We start from the raw sequence: 22,813 nt of genomic DNA, 5'->3' as shown, positions 1-22,813 counted from the left end.
AACTGCTGAACAAAATGAGAGTGTTATAAGAGGCCTCTGGTGGACCGGTGAAGAAGTTTAGAGTCTAAAAAAAAAATAATGAAAAATACAAATAATGATCAACTATGTGAACTACTAAACAACAACACGTAAATGGAAAAATATCAACAATACAAAGAGATTGCAAATACATGTACTGACAACAGTCAAACACAACAAAGACAGAAGAATACAATAAAAACATTTCAAATTCATACACAGTCAAATACAGTTAACAGCAGATCACAGACATACAAAGCATCATACCATATATCATACAAGTAAACACAGAGGTGTGTGGGATGGACAGATGAAGGTGTTTATGGTGTTCCGTGTGTCTACAGATTCTTGTCAGCGTGGTAGTGTCACAATGATTCACATTAGCGCAAGATACACTTTATAGGTGTGCAGTTGAGATCAAAATCAGTTCCAATCTTTCCCATCCACTCTACTGCAGCTGTTTTTTTTTCACCCTGCCTGTCCATCTGTCTGTCTCAACCTGTCACAACCATGCAAGATACGCTCATGAAACTATGCAGGTGTGTAGCTGAGATTAAAATCAAGGCAGAGTTCCTTGGTAACAGCAGTTGACAAAACATTATCATACAGTCCTTTTAGAAGCAGTTCAGGTGCTTTCAGTGGTACAATGTAGCTAGGTACATTTACTCAAGCAGCATATTCAAGCACAAATTTGAGATACTTTTACAAGACAGTCTGATTAACTGCTTTACATGCTGATTTAAAATTAAATCTAAGAGCTGTATCGTAGGCAACTGGACTTGTTTCAGCTTCTTGAAGACGTTTCACCTCTCATCCAAGAGGCTTCTTCAGTTCTAACTAACTGGAGGGGAGTTGCAGGCTTTTAAATTCTGTGTGGGAGTGTCCTTAGAGTGTTGTTAAGGACACGTGTGAACTCTGAGTTTCAGAGTGTTAGGGCCACTTGTGAGTCGTTGACTCAACCGGTCTTCATGTGGGTTGTTAGGGCTAGGTGAGCCCAGGTGTGAATGGTTGTTAAGCTGTCTGGGGAGAGAACTCAGTACAGCATTGTAGGTGGGTGATAAGTAATGTCGTAGGCCACCTCCTCTGTTCACAGACGGTCAATCCAGTTTGACATAGATGGATTCCTTTCCTCCTCTTCCAAACCATCTGTCTTCTCTGGCCAAGATGTCTTCAAAGGAATGATTTGATATGAGGACAACAATGTCAACATCTTGGCCAGACAGATGGTTTGATAGAGGAGGAAAGGAATCCATCTATGTCAAACTGGATTGACCGTCTTTGAACAGAGGAGGTGGCCTAAGACACTACTTAACACCCATCTACAATGTACTGAGTTCCCTCCCCAGACAGCTTAACAACCACTCACACCTGGGCTCACCTAGCCCTAACACCCCACATGAAGGCTGGTTGGGTCAATGACCCACAAGTGGCCATAACGACTCAAAACTCTGTTTTGAAAATACTTGAAAAAGTGTGAAAATGTGGGAATTTTTAACATTCAGCCACTTTTAACGTTCAGCCATTCATTTGGGATTTTTTTCACAGAAATGAAAGTATTGAGTATGACTAGTATGAAAGATATCAATGAGAAATAAGCATGCAAACTGCAATCATCTCCTAACTGAACTCAGTATTTTGATGTTTGCATGGAGTTTCTACTTTGAAAAATGTAGAAGGAGTTCAGTGCCAAAGAAAGTGGCAGAAAAAAAATGTTGAAGAACATATGTTGTGAGTGATGACTCAGTATTCACAACCAATGATAAAAACTGATGAGAACATTTTTTAAGGAAAACTCCAGTGTTGATTATATAGGTGAGGAGAGGGAGTGGGCCTCGCAGCACTGATGTTGGTCGTCAATCAAGGAGATAAACAGTCATTCAGCTTCAAAATTACTTTAAAATCCACCAGTGATGCAGTCTGTGAGAGAACTGAAGACATTCTTCATCCCTGATGTGATTATTTCTCAACTAACTGCTGTTATCCAGCCGTGCTGCAAGCTTAGAGAAAAGAGAGAAACTTCAGAGCTCTCTCCCACAAATGATGAGTATCAAATTGCATGAGCATTACATCCTGAATGTTACTTTGCTTTCAAGTTTGAATAGAGACATTATGGAACATCTGTACTGTGGATCTCTGTTTAAAAGGTTGCTTTCCTGACAATATCAAAGCTATAGCTATGGATCTGAGGGGGGTGAATCTGAAAAACTGATCTCACCACATAAATTTAGGTGTAGGAGCTATTACCAGACATGTTACACTTAAAAAATGTTGAGTTTTCATGTGTGTTATCACAGAAGACCTTTAAATCTGTAGAAAAGTATAGAATAGGTAATAATTTAGTGTATTAACACTTTGAACGCACAATAATAAGTTGAATTTTGCCGTGTTACCACATCAGTGTTGACTAATGTCTTCATGTCAATGGCTTGCAGTGTTGGGGCCACTCCCTTTTAAAGAAAGGACTGACACATGCCTAAATGGCTCTGTGTTGACTGTCTTGCTATGGACCGTCCATGCCAGGTTGACCACTGAGGGGTGATGTATCTGCAGCCTGCTAAATTTTGGTATGTACTGAAGTAATGAATAATATCTTTTTCAACTGTCAGACCCCTTTATATAATCAATTTTTCCCAGAATGGTTTTGCATGGTCTTCAATTACCTATTGTACAAACATTTCTAATATTAATATGAAAAAAAGCCCAGGGCTATAACTTGTGCTATAACTTATTTTTTTTGTCTTACATGTTCTATGGTGACCTTGAGTGTCATGAAAGGTGCCTTTTAAAAAAAATGCATTATTATTATCATTATTATTATTATGTAAGGACCTAAAAATTCACTGGCATTTTAAGTACAAACATTTGTGAACAAACAAAATGGTCATACCAAGGATAATGCCATAGACTATCAGAAAAGAAATACTAACAGAATAAATAAGACAAAAGTAAATTAAAATAATACACATCACCTTGTGAATACACTGTTTAAACAATGCTATTACATTTTCACAGCCTTCTTGTTTTTAACAAATATAATTAGGGTTTAATATTGAAAAGTTCCCCCCACTTAGTTCAGTCAGCCCATTTCTTCTTGAGGAAATCCCCTCTTGATTAAAACCAATTTAAGAAACGTCCATCTTGTCGCCTTCAAAACAAAGAAAAAGGTCCTTACTCAATTCAGTTCACTTTAATTTTCCCTGAGGAGCAATAACAGAGGCAGGTAGAGCAGTACACGTAACAATCACCACAATACAGGAACAGGATGCAGGTTATTATATATTTTTCTGTACCCCTTATTTGTTTTTTCAGCTCTGCACGAATTCCTCAGAGAGAACAGGACAACAGTACAAAATAAGAACTATTTATTTGTAAATTGAATAAGTAATTTGGTCAATGTCATTATTTTTGTGCTATTGATTTTCTTGAAATATGTGAGGAAGGTCCATAGTGACCAAATGTCTTCATCTTTTCCCCCCCTCCCTGCTCCCTGTTTCCAGCCCACACAGCAGATATGATCGGATGTGATACAATGAAATGCTTCTACGCTCAGTCGTTATCTGAAAGTCAGGGAGCGCTTGTATTTTACGCCGGGACGCTCAGCTTCAACAAATGAACCAAGCCGATGAATCCCAGCTGTAGATAGCGGGATGGAAATCGACTCCGCCTGCCCGGGCGTACGTTGGTTGAGCTCACAAGTGTAACCAAAAGTGGAATTTGAAAGAACGCACAGCATCGAGCTACGCTATTGGCTATTGGTAGACAACGTACAGTTTTTCAATGAGCCGCCATATTAGGAAGCCAACCCCCTCTTTCATTCGGTTAGGGAACGACAGGATATACTTCCAGCATAGTTTTAAGTGGTGCTGGTTCTTGTTGAGCACTTTACTCCCCGTCGTTAGATCTGCGGAAGCGGTATCTGGGTTTGGTGTGTTTACTCTCTTTCATAAGGGTTATTTAGCTACTCTCCCACAATGGCGACCGCGACTGCAACTCCGACCGGCCAAAGAAGCACGTGCGGCGGCGGCGGCGACACACCGTTGAGCCCGACCAGGATATCCAGGCTGCAGGAGAAACAACAGCTCAGGGACCTCAACGACCGCCTGGCCGTTTACATCGATAAAGTCCGCAGTTTAGAGTCTGAAAACGACGTACTACACCTGCAAATTAACGAGAAAGAAGAAGTGAGGAGCCGGGAGGTAACCGGACTGAAAGCCCTGTATGAGACTGAGCTAGCCGATGCCAGAAGGTGTTTGGATGATTCCTCAAAGGAGCGGGCCTGGCTGCAGATTGAGCTGGGAAAGATCAGATCCGACCATGATCAGCTCCAACAGAAGTAAGCTTTTAAGAGTTAAATCGTGTAACGCAGTCTAATACGACCATGAACTCTGGACGATTAGCTGTAGACTTTGTGCTGACTTTGATTTTCGAGCCATTTTTGCAACATTACGCACGCAGGTCCGTTTAGGGTTACGTTTTCTTGTCTGGTGAAAGCGTCACTTAAACCGGGCCATTAAAAAACTTTCTTTTGGATTTCACTGTCTTAGTTCGTTTAAACACTGCACAAATTACAATCTACACACACTTTAAAAAAGGGAACAATAATTAACTATATTTTGAATTGATTGACAGTGGCTGTTACCGCCCACCATTGTCTGTGCTGCTGAAAGAGTGTCAGTGAAATCGGCCTTTAAAATGTAAACTCAAAAAAATGTATATTGCTGAATAAATAATCTTATCGTTTGAAAAGAAACGCTAATTAATGTGAGTGATTTAACTGTGGCTTTATTACACTGGCAGACAACGCAGGAGTAACGTTAAGCGGTCAGTGAAGGTGACATGATGCGTTCATGGTCTAACTGATTTTGATAGTTCGTTGGGAAAATGGCAGAAATAGTTACTGGAGTATTGTGTTTCTTGCTGTGATTTAAATTGTACACAGAATTACATCTGGAAGAGAAAATATATGTTAGTGACATCATTATAATATCCAAATAGTATTTATTGAAATTTGGGTTTGTAGTCTTTTTGTTTACATAACACCCACACACGTGAAACATGACTGTTTGTGTTTATTCTCATATATCTGAGGGAACTAGGCGGCAGCAACTGTTACTCACAGCTGTTGATGTTAAGTGCATGAATTGACCATGTGGAGTATTTATTCTCGGAAGTTTGGGGATTCAATGCCTTTTCAGAAATATGATGCTTATTAAGCGATCAAGTGTGCAATTACTTGTTTAAAATGTTTTTAGACAAATGTTACTGTGTTTTACCATGATAAACACAAAGCAGTGGGGTGTTGAGACAGCTCAAATTGACACCGACAGCTGCTGTGTTTTCTTTTTCTTTCTTCGAATTTTTGTTTTTGTTTTGTTAACTGGGTGTGAAACCAAACTAGCTGAAAACAACTTTGATTTCCCCAACATCTAAAATCCCACAGAATGGTCATATGGTTGTAGAGCTCCACAGTCATTGCTAAATAAATGTAGCATAAGCACTCTATACAGAGTAAACTCCATCCCAGATGCACATGTACTACACACAAGTGCTGATCAGCCTGAGCAGTGAGGTGTGGAGCTGTTGTACGTTGTTGAACAGAGCAAGTACTGTGTCAAGCTCTCTGACAGTAAAACAGGTGGTAGTGACAGCTGGCCAGTTGACATGACCCATTAGTCTAGTTTATTTAAAATTTCAACGCTTAAGTATAGGGTTTGGGGCAGAAATGAAAAGTAATATTAGCAAAAATGGAATATGATATGATGTTTTAATTATACAATAACCTGAAACTAAGAATCATTGTGTTTTCGTTATGTTAGAATGAGCTTTTTATATGTTCAGAGGAAGCAGGTCCTCTTCCACGAAGTCCACCATTTTGCGCCACCATGTGGATACAGTTTCTACAAAGCAAAGCACACAAAACAATAAAGCGCATAGCAGTGATGTAATCAAAAACGAGTACTGCAAAAACAATTAGACCACATCTTAATTCAGTGTGGGAGTTTCATTTCATGCCCGTTTGTGTGAACTCTAACAACTGCTAATCCAGAAGGTGGCAGTAATGCTCCTAAAAGTAGTTTGCCAACTGTCATTAAACAGCAGAGGAGAAGCTGCTTTTTTGGTCTTGTACTGGCATGCTGGTCCTACGAGTGATTGTTTGTCCACATTAACAGGATAAAAATAATAATAAACAACCAGGATGTGAGGCAATTATTATTACAGTTGGTTTTAAACTGGTACACAAGACTAAACTTATTGATTTCAAGTGAAACATAACATTACGCAGAGAATTGTCCATTGTTCCCTCTGTAGCATTTAGCCATGCTGCCAATATAACCACAACTGACCTGTCCTACTCTGTGTCTGATCTGCGGGCCATGCCTTTGCCATAGAAATATTTGCAATGTAGTATGCTGTTATACGTTGATCGTCTGCATCGGCATGTTGTTTTTAACTGGTGCACAAAGCTGGTGCACAAAGCCAAATTGAGTGACTACATGTGAAACATGTACAGTCCATTGTGTTTTTGGTCATTCATGCTAAACTGATTGGCCACCACAGTATGATGTGAGGTTGCGTTTCTCCAAAGTTAATTCTGTTTCAACTTTCTGCTGCGTTTCACTCATGCAGTGAAACACACAGGCAGCAGAGGAGAGGAGAAAGGCGTTACAAAGTGCGACTGACAATGACAGCAAAACGCTATAAAGACTCACACACTGACCTGAAATGAAACAAGTTCTTTCTTGCAGTATGGGCTGGTGCTCCCGGTGGGGGTGACTGGGTGGCATATGTGTAACCTTGACCGGTACAGTCACAGGTCATAGGCGATCATGCTGACAATTATGGTCTGTAGTGTGACCAAATCATTTGCTGGTTCAACCAACCGAGAAAGCTGGGAACACCGGTTCTACCAGTGGTGCCAGAAGTTAGCTCATAGCCCAGGGTGTTATTGAGAATGAGCCTCTCTGGCCAGTGGTTGTGCCTCCCAGCTAATGTTTCTCAGTAAAATGTGAGAAAGCAGACATACCACAGTACATTCCATGCATAGTTTGTCCACTTTAGCGGCAGTCCCACCCGCTCATCGTAACCCTGAGGCCCACCATGAGAAACTCATTGGCCTCTGTCCCAACAGAGCTCCTCCAACAACTGCTTTACTCACAAACCCATTGAAACAGTAACACTGTTGACTTAACAACAGGCTCAGAGCTGGGAAACAGATGTGCAACGTGTTGCGAGAGTGAAATATGTGGCTCTTATCTATATTTGTCAATATTCTTCAAAGTAGTAATTTAAAGACAATTATTTGGAATAATCAAAATGGGAAAATCTAATGTGAGCAACTGTGGCCACAGGTAGTGCAGACAAGGGAAGCTACAGGCAAAGCAGCAGCTGGTGGTAGTATGTGTCAGTAGTTTAAACAGGCAACGCTGGAGGACAAGCTCTACTTCCATCTTCAGGGGGAAGAAGTGTGCATCGTGTTGTTCCTCTGCTGTCAGGAACATAAACACTGTCACTGGACTGTCTATTATTTCCTCTACTCGTTTATGCTTGATAACATTTAGAAAGTATGCAGTTGAGGCTTAAAGCTGAATGTGTGTGTGTATAAATGTATGTATGTGTGTCGCCACATATTGGATATTTTGTTGTGAACTTGAATGACATCTGCTGTGAAGAGTGCACACTGCAGTTACAAAAACGAGCCACTAGATGGCAGCTACCCTCTATGACTTCTCTTCTTTTATTTAGTTAGTTTCCAATTGACTGGTGAAACAAGTTATTGTTAGATTTATATTGTTAATGAATTATTTCAATTTGACAATAAGGCCTTAGTGTGGTACATTGCAAACGAATAATGGAGATTATATCCCTCATGACACCATATAGACCATCATTTGAAATATGAATTTAAAAATGAAATGAGTTATCATGGATGAGACTAGTCTAAAAATGGCATAGCCATCTGTGTTGAGAGGGAAAAAAACAAAAAAAAAAAGATTGAGAATCGAACCAAATAATGAACTTTTAAAATTGAAAATCAAATGGAATCGAGGATTTGGAGAATCGTGACACCTCTATTATTAATACTGATACGTTAAAACACTGACTATATTGCAAAGTCCATGTTGTGGCCAAATATGACAATGGTGACCACACCAGGACACGGCCCACCCCTAGTATACTGTGCTATGAAAATTGACCATTACCACACTGTGTACATTTACTTGTTAACCTTATTAACCTTTTGTATTTTTATTCCTATAAGGGTCATTATAACTGCTGATGATGATGATGATGATGATGATGATGATGATAATAATAATGATAATAATAATAATTGTGTAATACCACGTCTAGTGAAACTGTAATATTTTCTGAGATGGTTCATACTGTTAAAATCTCATGTCGTTGCAACCCTAGTCATGACAAATGTGGTCAAACTGTCAACATGAATGTTCATTATGCTTTTTTAAACACACAGAAGCATAGTCACCCTGTTCTCTGCTATTAATGATACTGCACTATAGTGTAGTCATTGAACACCCACTCCTGTGTCACTCTGCCTGCTTCATCAGGTTTGGATTTAGGTCCAACATGTGTCAGACCTGTATGAGGATATTCAGGAGCAACACGCATCCTTGTCTGTAATCTTCAGGTATTCACGCTGACCTGCAGTCGCCGACATCACACGCTATCATCCACATGCACTCACCATGCCTTGTCCTCTACCTTTCAGCTACAACAAGAAGGATTCTGAAGCAGCCGGAGCCCAGGCAAGGCTGAAGGACTTGGAGGCTCAGCTGAACTCGAAGGACGCCATGCTGGCTACAGCGCTGTCTGAGAAAAGAAGCCTGGAGGCCACACTGGCCGACCTGCAAGAACAACTGCAGGAGGTAGGACACTGCAGCAACATGAAATTGAGGCTTGAAATATTTTCTTTTCTAAGAACCTGTTCCATTGAACATTAGTTGAGTGATGCAAAGAGATCAATGGTGCCTCAAAACAAACGTACAGTATATAAGTGAATATTATCTGATTTTTATTTTGAATCTATTCCTATTTTTTTGTTTGGATGAAAACTGATAACACTTTTCTGCTCATTTAGACATTTTTTTAAAGCCCTGCCTGTTGTGTTTGTGTGTTGTCAGCTGGATACAGGTCTTGCTCAGGCCAAGAAGCACCTTGCTGATGAGATGCTCCTTCGTGTAGACTTGGAAAACCGCTGCCAGAGTCTGACTGAGGATATGGAATTCCGTAAGAACATGCACCAGGAGGTGAGAATTTGAAGTCTTATTAAGTCTGAGTAGCTGAGACTCTGGCACTGATATACATATGCATGGCTCAATGGTAATAATGGAGAATGGTTGTATGTCTACACGGACTGTCTGGCAGATTTCTCTCTAGACTGAATTGTGGCAGGGAATCCCTCAAATCCTGCTGTTGCAGGGTGGTGTACACTGCTTTGATCATTCTCCACTGTCTTTGTCACAGAAATTCAATGAAAAATAATATAATATGTGTGTGTTCACAAAGTATATACAGTTGTGTGTTTCCAGGTTCTCCAGCCATCACATTAGATAATAATGTTAACCAAGAGATACACAAAAGAATGTACAAGCTGAAAAAAGGGGAATCAAAAGCAGTTCAAGATACTTAAAAAAATGAAATGTGTGCTGACCTACAGGAAGTGAAGGAGGCTTTGCAGCGGTACGAGTCCCAACTGGTGGAGGTGGACTCTGGACGGAAGCAGGAGTATGAGTATAAACTGACAGAGGCCCTGGCTGACATGAGGGCTCAGAATGAGGAGCAGATCAAGATGTACAAAGACAACATGGAGAGCACCTACCTGACCAAAGTATGAACTCACACATTGTCTGCATGCACACTGTCTCGGTACATATTCAGTCCGTTCCCTTTATAATCCATTCCATGTGAAAGTGTTAACTAAAAGAAAAATCTTCTGGCTGCACTTGCTGTGATAGGAGTTTGGTTGTGGAAAGACTGCTTGTGCATATATATATTGTCAAAATTACAGACACTTAATCAATTGTTTAAAGCTGGCTGCAGCGATTTGCTCCCATTCAGCCAATATTGGATTAAGGAGGCCCAACACAAATGTTAGGTGATGACATTGGAATCACAGTCAGCGTTCCAGTTCATCTCAAACGTGTTGGATGGGGCCAGTGTTTCCCCTATGTGCATCTAGAAATTTTTATTTTTGATATTTCTTAGAGGAGAGGAGTAGAGCAGAGTAGGAGCAGGATGATAGGGGAAGACGGGAAAGGAGGAGTTGAGAGGGCTGTTTTTTATTTCTATTTTGTATATAGGTCTATATGATTTTGTACTATGGACGCTTCATATCTAGGTTAATTAACACACCTGCGATTGGAGCATATCTACAGAGGACGCCTTTATTTATTATTTTGCACTTTCACACACTTGGCAGTAAGGCTTATAAACGAAGAGGACTCCGCCTTATAACTTTAAGAGAAATATAATTTGCCTCCCGAGTATATCACTGTTAACACAACTAACAGTGGTGGCAGGAACAACGTAGTTAGCGGTCAGGGTGACGGACTGTTCGTTAGCAGAGTTGCAGCATTAATATTGGTGTCCAACTCAGGCATTCATGTTGGTGCCCTACAAAGTTGATATTGGACTGGCTCATCACATGCCTTAAGTAGGTTACAGCGCACATTGCAAATGTACAAACATTTTTTTTTACGTGTGACACCTCCACTGCTACGATTCATCCTAGGGGAAACACTGGATGGGGCTCAAACAAATTCTTCCACACCAAACTGGGAAACCCATTTCTTTATGGAGCTGACTTTGTGTATGAGGGCACAGGCATGTTGACACAGGAAAGGGCTAGCAGAAGGTATGATAGGAACTCATGTAAATGACAGACGAGATATGAAGCAGTAGACTTTTTAAAATATTTTGGAGATTTTATTTTTGGTTATATTATCACTAAATGACTGCATGTGTGACCTTAAAGTTTCATGCACTGCTTTTAAAAAGGTAGTTTTCTGTTCTGCTGTCTTGACTTACAATACAGTTTTTTTTCACAGTATTTTATCCTTTGCTCATTGTATTGATAGTTTGAGGACTTTTGCAAACACACCACCTTTTGGAGCACACATTTGCAATCCATATGCTTGTATGTAATCCATCAGAACATGAAAAATAACAAATATAAAATAAGATAAAGATGATTATTTGGCAGAAAATGAAAATCAGGAAAACATAGTAGGTCAAACTACTTGTAGTACTGACAACATAATACATTTTAAGTTAAATGTGAAAATACCTTTCAATCCTTTCTTTAGTATTTTGACAAAACAGGTTAAATCGTCTGCATATGTAGTATGCAAGAAATCTATGATCTGTTGTTGTTTTTAACAATCAAGTGAAACTACGTGATGCATGCAAGAAAGCAAACCCACCAGCTCTTTACTAACTTCCTGCGTGTCAGGAAGCGACTGACGCTGCTCAGTTCCTCTTTTAGAGTGTGATGAGAAAGACACAGTGTTGATGTTGCTGACTCTAGAACCATCTCTTTGTTTGTCTCTAGCTGGAGGACCTGCGTCGGTTTTCTGAGATGAATGGAGCATCAGCCAACATGGCCCGAGAGGAGCTTAAGGAGTCCACCCTGAGGATCGAGAGCCTTACTGCCCAACTGTCAGGACTGCAGAAGGAGGTTGACATTTTACTTCACTCAATAAGCTGTTGTTTTATAACAGAATTAGAATAGGTTTCCTGAGCATACATGTTTGATGAAAACATGTGAAGGTCAAAGCCAAACATATTTATCTCAATGCTGAACGGGCGTGAATGCATGATGAACGATATGATATGCATGAACTCATATGATATGATATGATACGCCTAACGATTATTTTTTTATCAATTATTTTTTATTTATTTATTTTATTATCGTTGTGGACAAAATATCACTAGAAGGACCAGCATGCCAGTAGCACAACAACAAAGCAGCTTCGTCTTTCGCCAAACTGATCAGCGGGGGTTCCCAACACATCACACGCACAGACCATGGAGTGACTCCCACACCGTCGCACCAACCTGTGGTGTTTCACCGCACCACATCCTGGGGCGGCTGGATTCATCGGATTTGAATCCAGCCGCCCCAGGATGCTTCCGCTTCAAGTGCTCGAGCATGGCAGAAGTTCTGCTTACATCCTCCGCATGTTACGTAAATCGAGGCATTTATGTAATCGATAACGTTGATGTGTCGCACCAGCTAGGGGTGGGCGATATATATCGTTTGAGATAATATCGTCATTGTTGTTTTGACAATGTACAAATTTCCATTATCGAGTATTACTTTGCCAAAAATATTGAAACGCACGCGGAAACTCCTCACATCCACTTAATACACGGTGCAGCAACGCTCTCGACAGCATGGCAGGATTCGCCCCATCCCTCGACCTCTTGCCTTCAACCTCTGAACACCGCGACGTCTCATAATAATAACAACAACAACAACAACAACAACAACGGCGGACTACATGCTTGTGTTCGTGTTTCTTGCAACTTACTCGCCTTGTAGTCGAGTGTGAGTCGCAGCAGCAGTTCGACCTCATTATCGGTCCACACAAACGATTCTGGTTTCCTTGCTCTAGCCATTTTCGTCTTCTTCTTGTTGTGTTCGGTTTCTCCATCTATTGTCTGTTTGTTTACAGTGCGCAAGCTTTTTGCGCATGCTCCGTCTCTTCTTCTCCGTTTTTGGTGAATTTCAAGCGCCACCTATAGGCCTGGAATTTACAGCGTTTTTAGTAGTTTTCAGTGGATCGGTCTCGACGCAAATATTCTTGAAACGATGCCGAGGAAGACGGAGGGAAAAAAGATCATTTTCGTTTTCGCTAAAAACGCGTTTGGTGGACACAAGCCCTAACTCAGACAATTCCAATCACATTTTAAAGGATATTGACTGATTATTGTTATCGCCAAAATCCCCAAAAATATCGAGATATTATTTTTTGCCCATATCGCCCACCCCTAGCACCAGCCCCTAATTATGTTCTTTCCATAATGAAGATATATCACAGCAAAGGCGATATGTGTGCTAAACGATGTATCACAAGAATTAATCTACAATATATCACAATATCTGTAACTGAAGGAGAGAAAAAATATTGGGAAAAGCAGGAAATGGTCATAATGCGCAATATTTATGAATAACTATAACCTTAGTCTGTATAATTATCACAACAACTATAGCTTCAGGTTGTGTGTAGAGCCATTTGCTGGGAAGAGACAACAGAGTGGCAGCGACATGCTAATCTAAAGATCTTCTCTTTGGCAGTAATCAAAACACACGACATGCTGGTAATTAACTGTGCTATATTCAGGGTTTAACAAGATATTCAGAGCTGATGAGTAACAATGGTGAGGTTAACAGAATAAACAGCAGGGCTACACCTATGTATGTGCTGATACTTGATTACAAACAGACAGACAGACTATGGAGAGCCTCACAGCCTCTAAGGCATAGCTCAGCTACAACATGGTTACCACACAGAAACTTATACAAATGACCATGAGTGTACTTGGAGTGACTGTCAAAGCTTCAGCAGACTCTCTCTGTTTTCAAGCTGTCCATCTGACTGTCACCAGTCTGTTCAGCGCCTCCACAAGGAGGGGGGGTAATGGCACTCTTTAAGCAGTAAGTCGTTTTGAGTATATCGAGCGGCCCTGCCTTTTAAATAAAATTATCTCAGGCGGAGGTATCACAGTGTTTCCTCTTCAAAAAAGGTTTGTTGTAGTTAAAACTGACTCCATTTACATAGGTCTGTCGTACCGGCCCAAACAGAAAAGTTCAAATGAATCATAACTACTGACTTTATGAGATTAGCAGACCTGCCAGCATGTGCACAGTTTGCGTAGCAGGTGCGCACTTTGACATCAAAGTACGCTGGTACATTTTGTCACTCTAAAGTACACAAAAAGCTGGTGACGTCCATGGAGGCCCCACCCTCCAACATACAGGACCCAGAGGATCCACTATAAAACGCCCTGGTGCCAGACACCACAGGACACCCTCAGAGGTCTGAAGTCCATGTCTTGACAGGTCAGAGCTGTTTTGGCTGCACAAGGGGAACCTTCACAATATTAGGCAGGCGGTCATAATATTATGCCTGATCGGTGTATATGTTTAATAGGAAGAGGCAGGAGCAATATGCCAACAAGCATATAGCCTGCCAAAAACCAAAAGAAAAAGAAGAGCTCAGCCAATCATAGTGCCAAATTTATTCCCAGTGCCTTCACCCAAATACAAAACAAATATTTCAAAGCAGTGATGACTGACAAAATGGGTAATGTAATTTCAAGACTCACGAGTATCTGCCAATCAACAGCAACACTCTTGACATTGATTTTATCTGCCTCATTCTCCTTCCTCACTCTGGTTGACTGCGAAGACTGTCCTTTGAATTCCTTTTGTAAGGGTTAACTTGGACCAAAACACAGTATTAAAAGTGCCCTGGGGCTAAATTATAGCTACTTTTTTAAAAACCATAACGTTAGCTCAGACATTAGCTGCTTATCAGTGCTTTTTAACTTTATGTTGGCTCTCCCAGTCCTGTCTGTGTCGAGGAGAGCAGAGGAACTTCTCCCACTAATGCCCGTTCTGCTGTTAGTGCAAAACCTTCATTAGTAAAAGTCAGTACTTCTTGTTGAACAGCTGTGTTTATAGAGAAGGGATATTTTGCACAGCACACCAGATCTACCCAAAACAAGAGCTGTCTGTATATATTTGAACTGTGTTGCATAGTTTGACACGTCTTTAAATTTAGCAAATTCTTATGAACTGCTGCTGGCTGAGACAAAGCAGCCCCTCCTCCCTCTACCAGCAGTCGGATATCTAGTTTGAACTTTTACATTCTGTTAAGTTATTACAGCAGAAAATATGTTCTGTTTGTCGCTATGAATGCAAGGTAAACAATAGAAATAAAACTTATGTTACAAAGTAATATACCAGGACTTTGTGCTTGCATGTATTTGATTTGTCAAGACGTTCCCTTGCTGGATGGTTTCAAGATGAGTTGATGCAAAAAACTGAGCACATTCTTCCCAGATGGCCCTGCATTGTTTTCTTGCTGGAGCACCACGTGCTGCCACTCTTGCTGTGTTGCCAGGCTGCTCTCATTGAAATTGATGAAATTTTTTTGTTTTGTTTTGTTTTCCCACCATTCACAGAGAGTTAATGTCAGTCTGCAAGCATCCAAACTTTTCCAAACATCACATGCAGAAAGAAAAAATGTCTTAAAGGCAGGCCAGTATGGTACTACTTCATAGTGCTTTCTCAGGATGCTCAATTCAGAGGTCGACCGATAAATTGGCACCGAATCGGCTGAACTTGGCTCCGATAGTTGCCAATGGCTGAATAGCCTCCACTGAAAACACGGGGAAGTACATCACCATTTTGCATGTATGTCACCATTTACGCTAAGACAATCATCATCATTTGAGGGCGACTTCTGCTAAAAATATCTAAATCCTCGTACTCTTCCTCTCCTTTTTAATCTAAAGTAAACAAGCTGACACAGACAGGTAACTGCTGTATGTTAACGTTACGTATGCAGCAGCCATACATGCACGACAGACTTTAATTAAGGTCATGTTTTTCAGTGTAGACTAAGAGAGACTAATGTTACATCAGAGATATTTTTTCATAAAGTAATTCTCCACTCAATGAAATACATTCCATGCATTATTCTGGCGTTAGGGTTAGAAAATATTAGTTAACGTTAAATCATTGCAGGTCCAAGGGAACGTTAAACGTTGCAACAACTGATTTTACCGGAGGCAGACAAGTATGGTATTCAAGTCATATCTAGACTCGCATAACCAGACCTCCCTCATCTGACCCGTTTTCAGTTTATCTGTTCTTGAATATATAACCCAACACCATTCCCTTGTCCACGATAGGGACAGAGCACTGAAGACAGCCAGGCAGGCAGGAAAAGAAACCATTCTGTTAACGTTAACGTTACGTTACTTAAGCAGCTCATCGTCCATTGTAAATAGAACAGATTCCAACGATGTAATCCACTAAATCACACGTTTCCAGATCTTGTGTCTTGATATCAAACAGACAGCTACTGCTAGCTTTACAACTCAAATTAAAGACGGTGTCCTGCACATCTCTAAAGTTACTCTATTTTACTAACCTTACAAAGCCCGAGTTTCACTGTAATTTTTCACTGAGGGGGTGGGAGAAAGAGAGGGCCCTAATGTTCAATTTCAACAGTGTTACATTTAAAGTATGAATATAGATGACTATGTTGGAAAGAAGTTGTAACAAATGTCACATCATCATGAATTTACTAGTCTTTTGATTATTAAAGAAAACTGTGATGTGAAAATTATCATTCCAACTACTCATAAATCATATCATAAATTTATATGTCAAAATAATCAGTTTTTTTTCAACATATCATACAACCCTTCTGCGTTTACTTATGTTCATGTCTAAATTGCCTTTGTTGAAATTTGAATATATGTTACATGTGTCTGATACCCACCATGTGTGTATTCTGGATCCATTATTTATTTGTATTATTTCACAGGATCATTTTCACATCTCCGGAGCCAATTTTTATGTTTACATTTTTTGCTTCAGTGACTGGCCGACATGTTTCACATAAATTAAATTTAAAGAAAAACTTGAGCAAACAAATACAACACCCCCAGTGTCTTCTTCAGATATGCTTCACACTGGTTTTATTTTTCAATCTAGCCATGATTTTATTAAAGCTGTTCGCAAAGCTTTTCAAGTTAAACATGGTAAATTGTTTGACACGTGTGCCATTTCCACCGTAGACTCTGATCTCCTTGTTTATATCCAGACTCGTGGTTGGCGTGATCGTATAATGGAGCTGGAGGCAGCAGTGGCCAAAGAGAAAGACATGTGCCGCAAAATGCTGACAGATAAAGACCGCGAGTTGGCTGAGATCCAGGCCAAGATGCAGCAACAGCTGAATGAGTACGAACAGTTGCTGGATGTTAAACTGGCTCTGGACATGGAGATCAACGCCTACCGCAAACTCCTGGAGGGAGAAGAAGAAAGGTGACAATACAGAAGCTTGCAATGATGTTAACGAGTTAAATTTATATTCCCGCTTAGCTTTTAGGGATCTGGATATTTAACTGTGTTGTTCCCCTCCCCCAGACTGAAGCTGTCTCCCAGTCCTTCATCTCGTGTCACGGTGTCTCGAGCCTCGTCTAGCAGCCGCAGTGTGCAGACCACTCACGGAAAGAGAAAGCGTGTTGATGTGGAGGAACAGGAAGCCAGCAGCTCAGTGTCCATCGCTCACTCTGCTTCGGCCACAGGACCCATCAGCATTGACGAGATCGACACCGACGGCAAGTTCATCTGTCTCCACAACAGTGGAGATGAGGTGAGCTCCTTGTTTGTTAGATTTTAAATAGTTTGAGTTACTTAATGTTTATGTGGAGCTGCAGATGAAAATGTTGTATTTCGAGATCCAGTATATAACCTTTTTGATTGTGTCTGTCTCAGGACCAGGCCATGGTGGGTTTTGAGATGATTAAGACGATTGGAAATTCTACAGCCACCTACAAGTTCACACCCAAATATGTGCTGAAGGTTGGCCAGAAAGTCACGGTAGGGCATGAGCTTGACTTAATTTTGATTTCAGTCATTTTCTACTGAACCTGTAACATTTTAGCATATTTGGGAACCTCTTTTCAGTACAACAGAATTCCAAATCAAAGAAATCCCAAACCAACCCCCTACAGTGGAACAGTAAACTAAGAGACTGAAACAGGTGTACATAATGGAACAATGAAAATACAATTTTTGTGTGGAGATGGACACACCTGTAAATCTTTATTTGACTGAGCCTCTTATTATTCAAAACCTATTCACAAATGTCAAAAATGTATATTCTAAATGTTAATTAATAGCGTGATGTTGACGGAACTGAACTGCGAGGGTTGTGCGGCACCCAGATAATTTACAGCGTGCACATGCTAGAGTTGTCTTGAAGTTCATCTTCACAAAAAGCAGCAGTTGCAAGCATTTCTTTTATTTGATGACTGGATAATTACCTTTACAAACATGCTGCATACTTCATGTTCGTCTTGCAAACACTTTTTACAATGTCACAAAGAGACTAATGTTATTGGAGTGGAGCAGAGATCCACAGGACCAGCTGACCAACACACACTGCAGCATTGAACAACGTAGTTAAACTCTGTGGTGAACAAAATAACTCTGCTCAGTCTGTTTTACCTCAAAAACTCTGCTTCTGCTCAGTGTCTTGTACAACGATGGACCTCCTGGATCTAACAGTGCAGCAGAGAGGCTGCTCTCACTGCTGGACTTAAAACGTTTATAACACAGCAGAGCACACCCCCTAATTTTGTTATCCACACATGCTTTCAAATTGATTAATTCAATAATTATTGCTGTTAACTTTTTAAAATAAACATTTTCCAGCTGTGTTTCATATTGTATCTGCGATGGTCAAGCGGTTTAATTGGATGTAACTTCAAATGTCCTGCACATGCTAAGCCATTCAGGGCGGCTGTGGCTCAGGGGCAGAGCCAGCGTCTTGTTATCGGAAGGTAGCTGGTTCGATTTCCCCTGGTCTGCATGTCAAAGTGTCCTTGGGCAAGATACTGAACCCCAAACTGCTCCTGATGTGCTGGTCGGCACCTTGCATGTACCCATCAGTGCATGAATGTATGTATGAATTACTGTAAGTCGCTTTGGACCAAAGTGTCTGCTAAATGCTGTAAATGTAATATTGTATTTTAACAGATTAAGGACCACAGCGAATGGTTCAGCACAAAATACCATCTTTCAGGGGAAAGGTGGTATTTTGTACGAAAAGGTCGCCGAGGAGCTTAGCCGACGTGGCTTTCGCCAGGAGAAAAAGCAGTTGTTTTACGTCACTGTTCACGCCCAACTTCATGCTTCACGTCACATCACATGTTTACGCCTACCCCAGTGGCGGCTTTTTTGCAAAGGAGGAATATTACACCTCCATTTCACATAGACAAGGCGGCAGATTGCAGCCTTTACCTGGCTGCAAATGTGGCACATTTTCTATCTAAAAGGGGCTACTAAAAACATAATATCTAAAATTCTCCGTTTTGGTTTAGGTTTTTTTTTTTTTTTTTAAAAAGGTGGCAGAAACGACACCCTGCAATTTAATTTCAGCTGGACATTAAACCACTTCTATAAGAGAGGGGTTCACATGTGGATACAGTGTTGAATATGACAATAACTTGTGTCGTGTCTATGTTTACTGTGTACAGATTTGGGCGTCCAATGCCGGTGTGAGCTCCAAACCTCCAACTGACCTGTTGTGGAAGAACCAGTCCTCCTGGGCTTCAGGGGAGGACGTGCATGTGGTGCTGATCAACCCTCAGGGAGAGGTGAGACCGCGTGCGCACACACACACACACACACACACACACACACACACACACACACACACACACACACACACACACACACACACAAAATCTTCATCCCTGACTGTCACTGAGCCATCCATACCCACATATGTGTTATGTTGCCAAATCTCAGGTTTGTTTTTCTGGCCAAAAAGCTGACAAGCTGTGTTTCAGCCAGTTGTGTGTCAGGGAGAAAATAATCTGTTTATTATTATTATTATTATTATTATTATCATTATTATTATTATTTTCTTGATGGACTGTGTGTGTGTGTGTGTGTGTGTGTGTGTGTGTGTGTGTGTGTGTGCAGGAGGTGGCAAAGAGAACCACTACATACAAGACTGCAGTAGAAGAGCAGGATGAGGAAGATGATGACAGTGGAGTGGAGGCCACTGAGGAAGATCTGTTCCACCAGCAGGTGAGACTACTAGCCACACTATCAGCTCAGTACAGACAAATCTAACTCGGACTATTAAATGTTTACAAATACATACTGCTACTGCTCAAAAGTCTGGGGTTTTCCATGAAAACTCACAATGACATGCTAAGTGAATAGAAAATATAGTCAAGACATAAACAAGGTTAGAAATAATGATTTTTACTTCAAATAATTTTGTCCTTCCAAGTTTGCTTTCATCAAAGAACCCTCCATTTGCAGCAGTTAACAGCCCTTCAGACCTTTGTCATTCTAGCTGTCAGTTTGTTGCGGTCATCTGAAGAAACATCACTGCATGCTTCCTGAAGCACCTCCTACAGATTGGATTGACTTGATAGGCACTTCTCACATACTATACTATGAGATCAAACTGCTCCCACAACAGCTCAATAATGTTGAGATCTGGTGACTGCGCTGGCCTGACAGAATACCAGCTGACTGCTTGTTCCCTGAATAATTCTTGCATAGTTTGGAGCTGTGCTTTGGGTCATTATCCTGTTGTATTCAGTCAAGTGCAGGCCACAGGGTACGGCATGGTGTTGCAAAATGGAGTGATAGCCTTCCTTATTCAAGACCACTTTAACCCTTTAAATCTCTCCCACTTTACCAGCACCAAAGCACCCCAGACCATGACATTTCCTCCATGCTTGACAGATTGTGTCAAGCACTCCCCAGCATCAATCATTTGTTCTGTGTCTTACAAATTTTCTTTGATGTTATCCAAACACCTCAAACTTGTCAGACAAGTTATGTCTGTCCATAACACTTTTTTTCCAGTCTTCCTCGTTCTTTTGCCCATCTTAATCTTTTCCTTTCATCGGTCAGTCTCAGATATGGCTCTTTCTTTGCTCCTCTACCTAGAAGACCAATATTCTAGAGTCCCCACCTCACTGTTGACTTTGAGACTGGTGTTTTGTGGGTACTATTTAATGAAGCTGCCTGTTGAGGACCTGTGAGGCCTCTGTTTCTTAGACTAGACACTCTGATGTTCGTGTCCTCTTGCTTAGTGCACCAGGGCCTTTCCACTTCTTTCTATTCTGGTTAGAATCAGTGTGCACTGTTTTGGTAGTTGACACTGTTGTATGAGATCTTTAGTTGACAGCTGTGACATCAGGCTGTGTTTCTAAAAAAAGTTGAGTCTGTTTCAACTTCTTTCGCTGCAGCTGGCTGTGTTTTTTTTTTTTTTCCCCTCGCCTACAGCCAGCACCGCCGCAGCCGAAACAGACTACCTTCATTAAAATGAATGGTAGGACCTGCATTTTCACTTCACAGCTGGATTTAGTCTGAGACCAGAATGCAAACAAGGTTTGAGGTTGAAAGGAATACCAACATGTTGGGAATTAAACTGAATGTTGATTCAGATGTTAAGACTATGTTTTACTGCATAGGCCAGGTTATGGATATCTTTTAAAGCCTCAAACAATGTTTTGAATGGTATCTTTACTGTTTGTGTGCAGGGAGACCCTCGCACTGGCAAGAGAGGCTGCTCCATCATGTGAATCCAGTGTCAAGGGAGCCGCCACCACCACCACCACCACCACCACCTCCTCCTCCTCTGAGCCCAGCCAGTCAGCTGCCAACTATAACTGTAGAACTATTTTTCTATCTTTTGTAGTGTATTTTAATAAAATGTATGAATTTATTTTATCTTTTTATTTCTCAGAAGGGTGCATAACTGCTTTTTGTAGATGTATATTCATCATCAAAACCAAAATAACGTGGTTGTTAAACAAAATTTTGTATCTGTACAATAACAACCAGAACCTTTTCTTGCTAAATGTAGCTCAACCCAAGCACAGGCTTTGTCTTTACAAAACAGTGTGTTCTGCTGTGTCATTTTTAAAATAGAATTCAATTGTGTTATTTTATTTTATATTTTGTTTTATTATTATTTTATTATTATTATTATTATTATTATGGTTACTGGTGAATTTTAGTCTTTAAATTACAAGAAAAGCCACAGAATGTTACTGATTAGCGGAAGTCATTGCGTTTTCTTTTCCAATATGCTAAAAACCTACTGTATTATATTTAAAAAAGAAAATTTGCAAAGATAAGTATTGAAAGGACAAGTACACTAAAAGTGCCACAATAACAGGAGGTCATGTAATAGATAGCCTCCTTCCACCAGTCTGGACGATGTCTCAGTTCAGTGGCATTCTTCTATTATCTTTAAAAAAATTAACCATGATTGCATGATTGTATACATAAGGGGTGGAATTGTTGAGTTACCTTAAAGCCCCTGATGTGTAGGATTTGAAACTGTGGCTTTGGTGACTCCTTGTGGTAGTATGAAGAAAGATCTGAGCTGAGGACAGTAGCCTGCATCAGTTTTCACAAGGACATGCCATTTTTTCGACAAACTTGTGACATCGGAATGTTATATTTCTCCACACCGGAGCTGTAATCTGATGTCATGCAGAAAACAAGTTTTACTTTGCATACTTTGAGGAAGTATTGCACCACTTATTATGAAGTGTTGATTGTATTCTTAACTTTTGATAGTGATACCTTGTGTGTTGGTGTGTTACTATGCATGCAATGGCTGTAATCTTCATAGTTGAATGATTAAATGTTGTTTTCTTGTACTTATATTTCACTTTATTTCTTTCCACTGGTATTATGTCATAAATTGATACTTTAATAACTATCTAAATAAAGCATAGCAATCAAGAAACCAGCAATATAAATAATGATTTTGTATGACAAAAATAGCCTGTATTGACAGCTGTTGTCATTTGTAACTCTTAAGTAACATATCCATGCAAAGTGTAAGTCCTAACCTTAATTATTTTGTTGATTTTAAGGTTAACCTTAACCTTAAATATCCCCTTTTCTATCCAGGACAGACAATTCCATAAAGAGTGGGTCCTCTGCTTGGGGAGCAGGTAGAGAGCAGGATCCTCCTGT

General features: G+C 40.4%; 1 protein-coding gene across 1 annotated transcript; it reads left to right on the top strand.

Moving 5' to 3' along the window:
* Positions 1-3,805: 3,805 nt before the first annotated feature.
* lmnb1 (lamin B1) lies at positions 3,806-22,491 on the top strand. The gene is made up of 11 exons (XM_073478708.1): positions 3,806-4,351; positions 8,750-8,906; positions 9,162-9,287; positions 9,698-9,868; positions 11,591-11,716; positions 16,887-17,107; positions 17,210-17,438; positions 17,561-17,665; positions 19,327-19,446; positions 19,778-19,885; positions 21,361-22,491. Exons 1-11 carry the CDS (start codon positions 3,990-3,992, stop codon positions 21,400-21,402), a joined length of 1,767 nt encoding a protein of 588 aa, XP_073334809.1. The 5' UTR covers positions 3,806-3,989; the 3' UTR covers positions 21,403-22,491.
* The last annotated feature ends 322 nt before the right edge of the window (positions 22,492-22,813 follow it).

The sequence above is a fragment of the Pagrus major genome, chromosome 12 (genome assembly GCF_040436345.1).
Source record: "Pagrus major chromosome 12, Pma_NU_1.0".
NCBI lineage: Eukaryota > Metazoa > Chordata > Actinopteri > Spariformes > Sparidae > Pagrus > Pagrus major.
The sequence above is the reverse complement of the archived record's forward strand: the minus strand, read 5'-3'. Positions and strand labels throughout refer to the sequence as shown.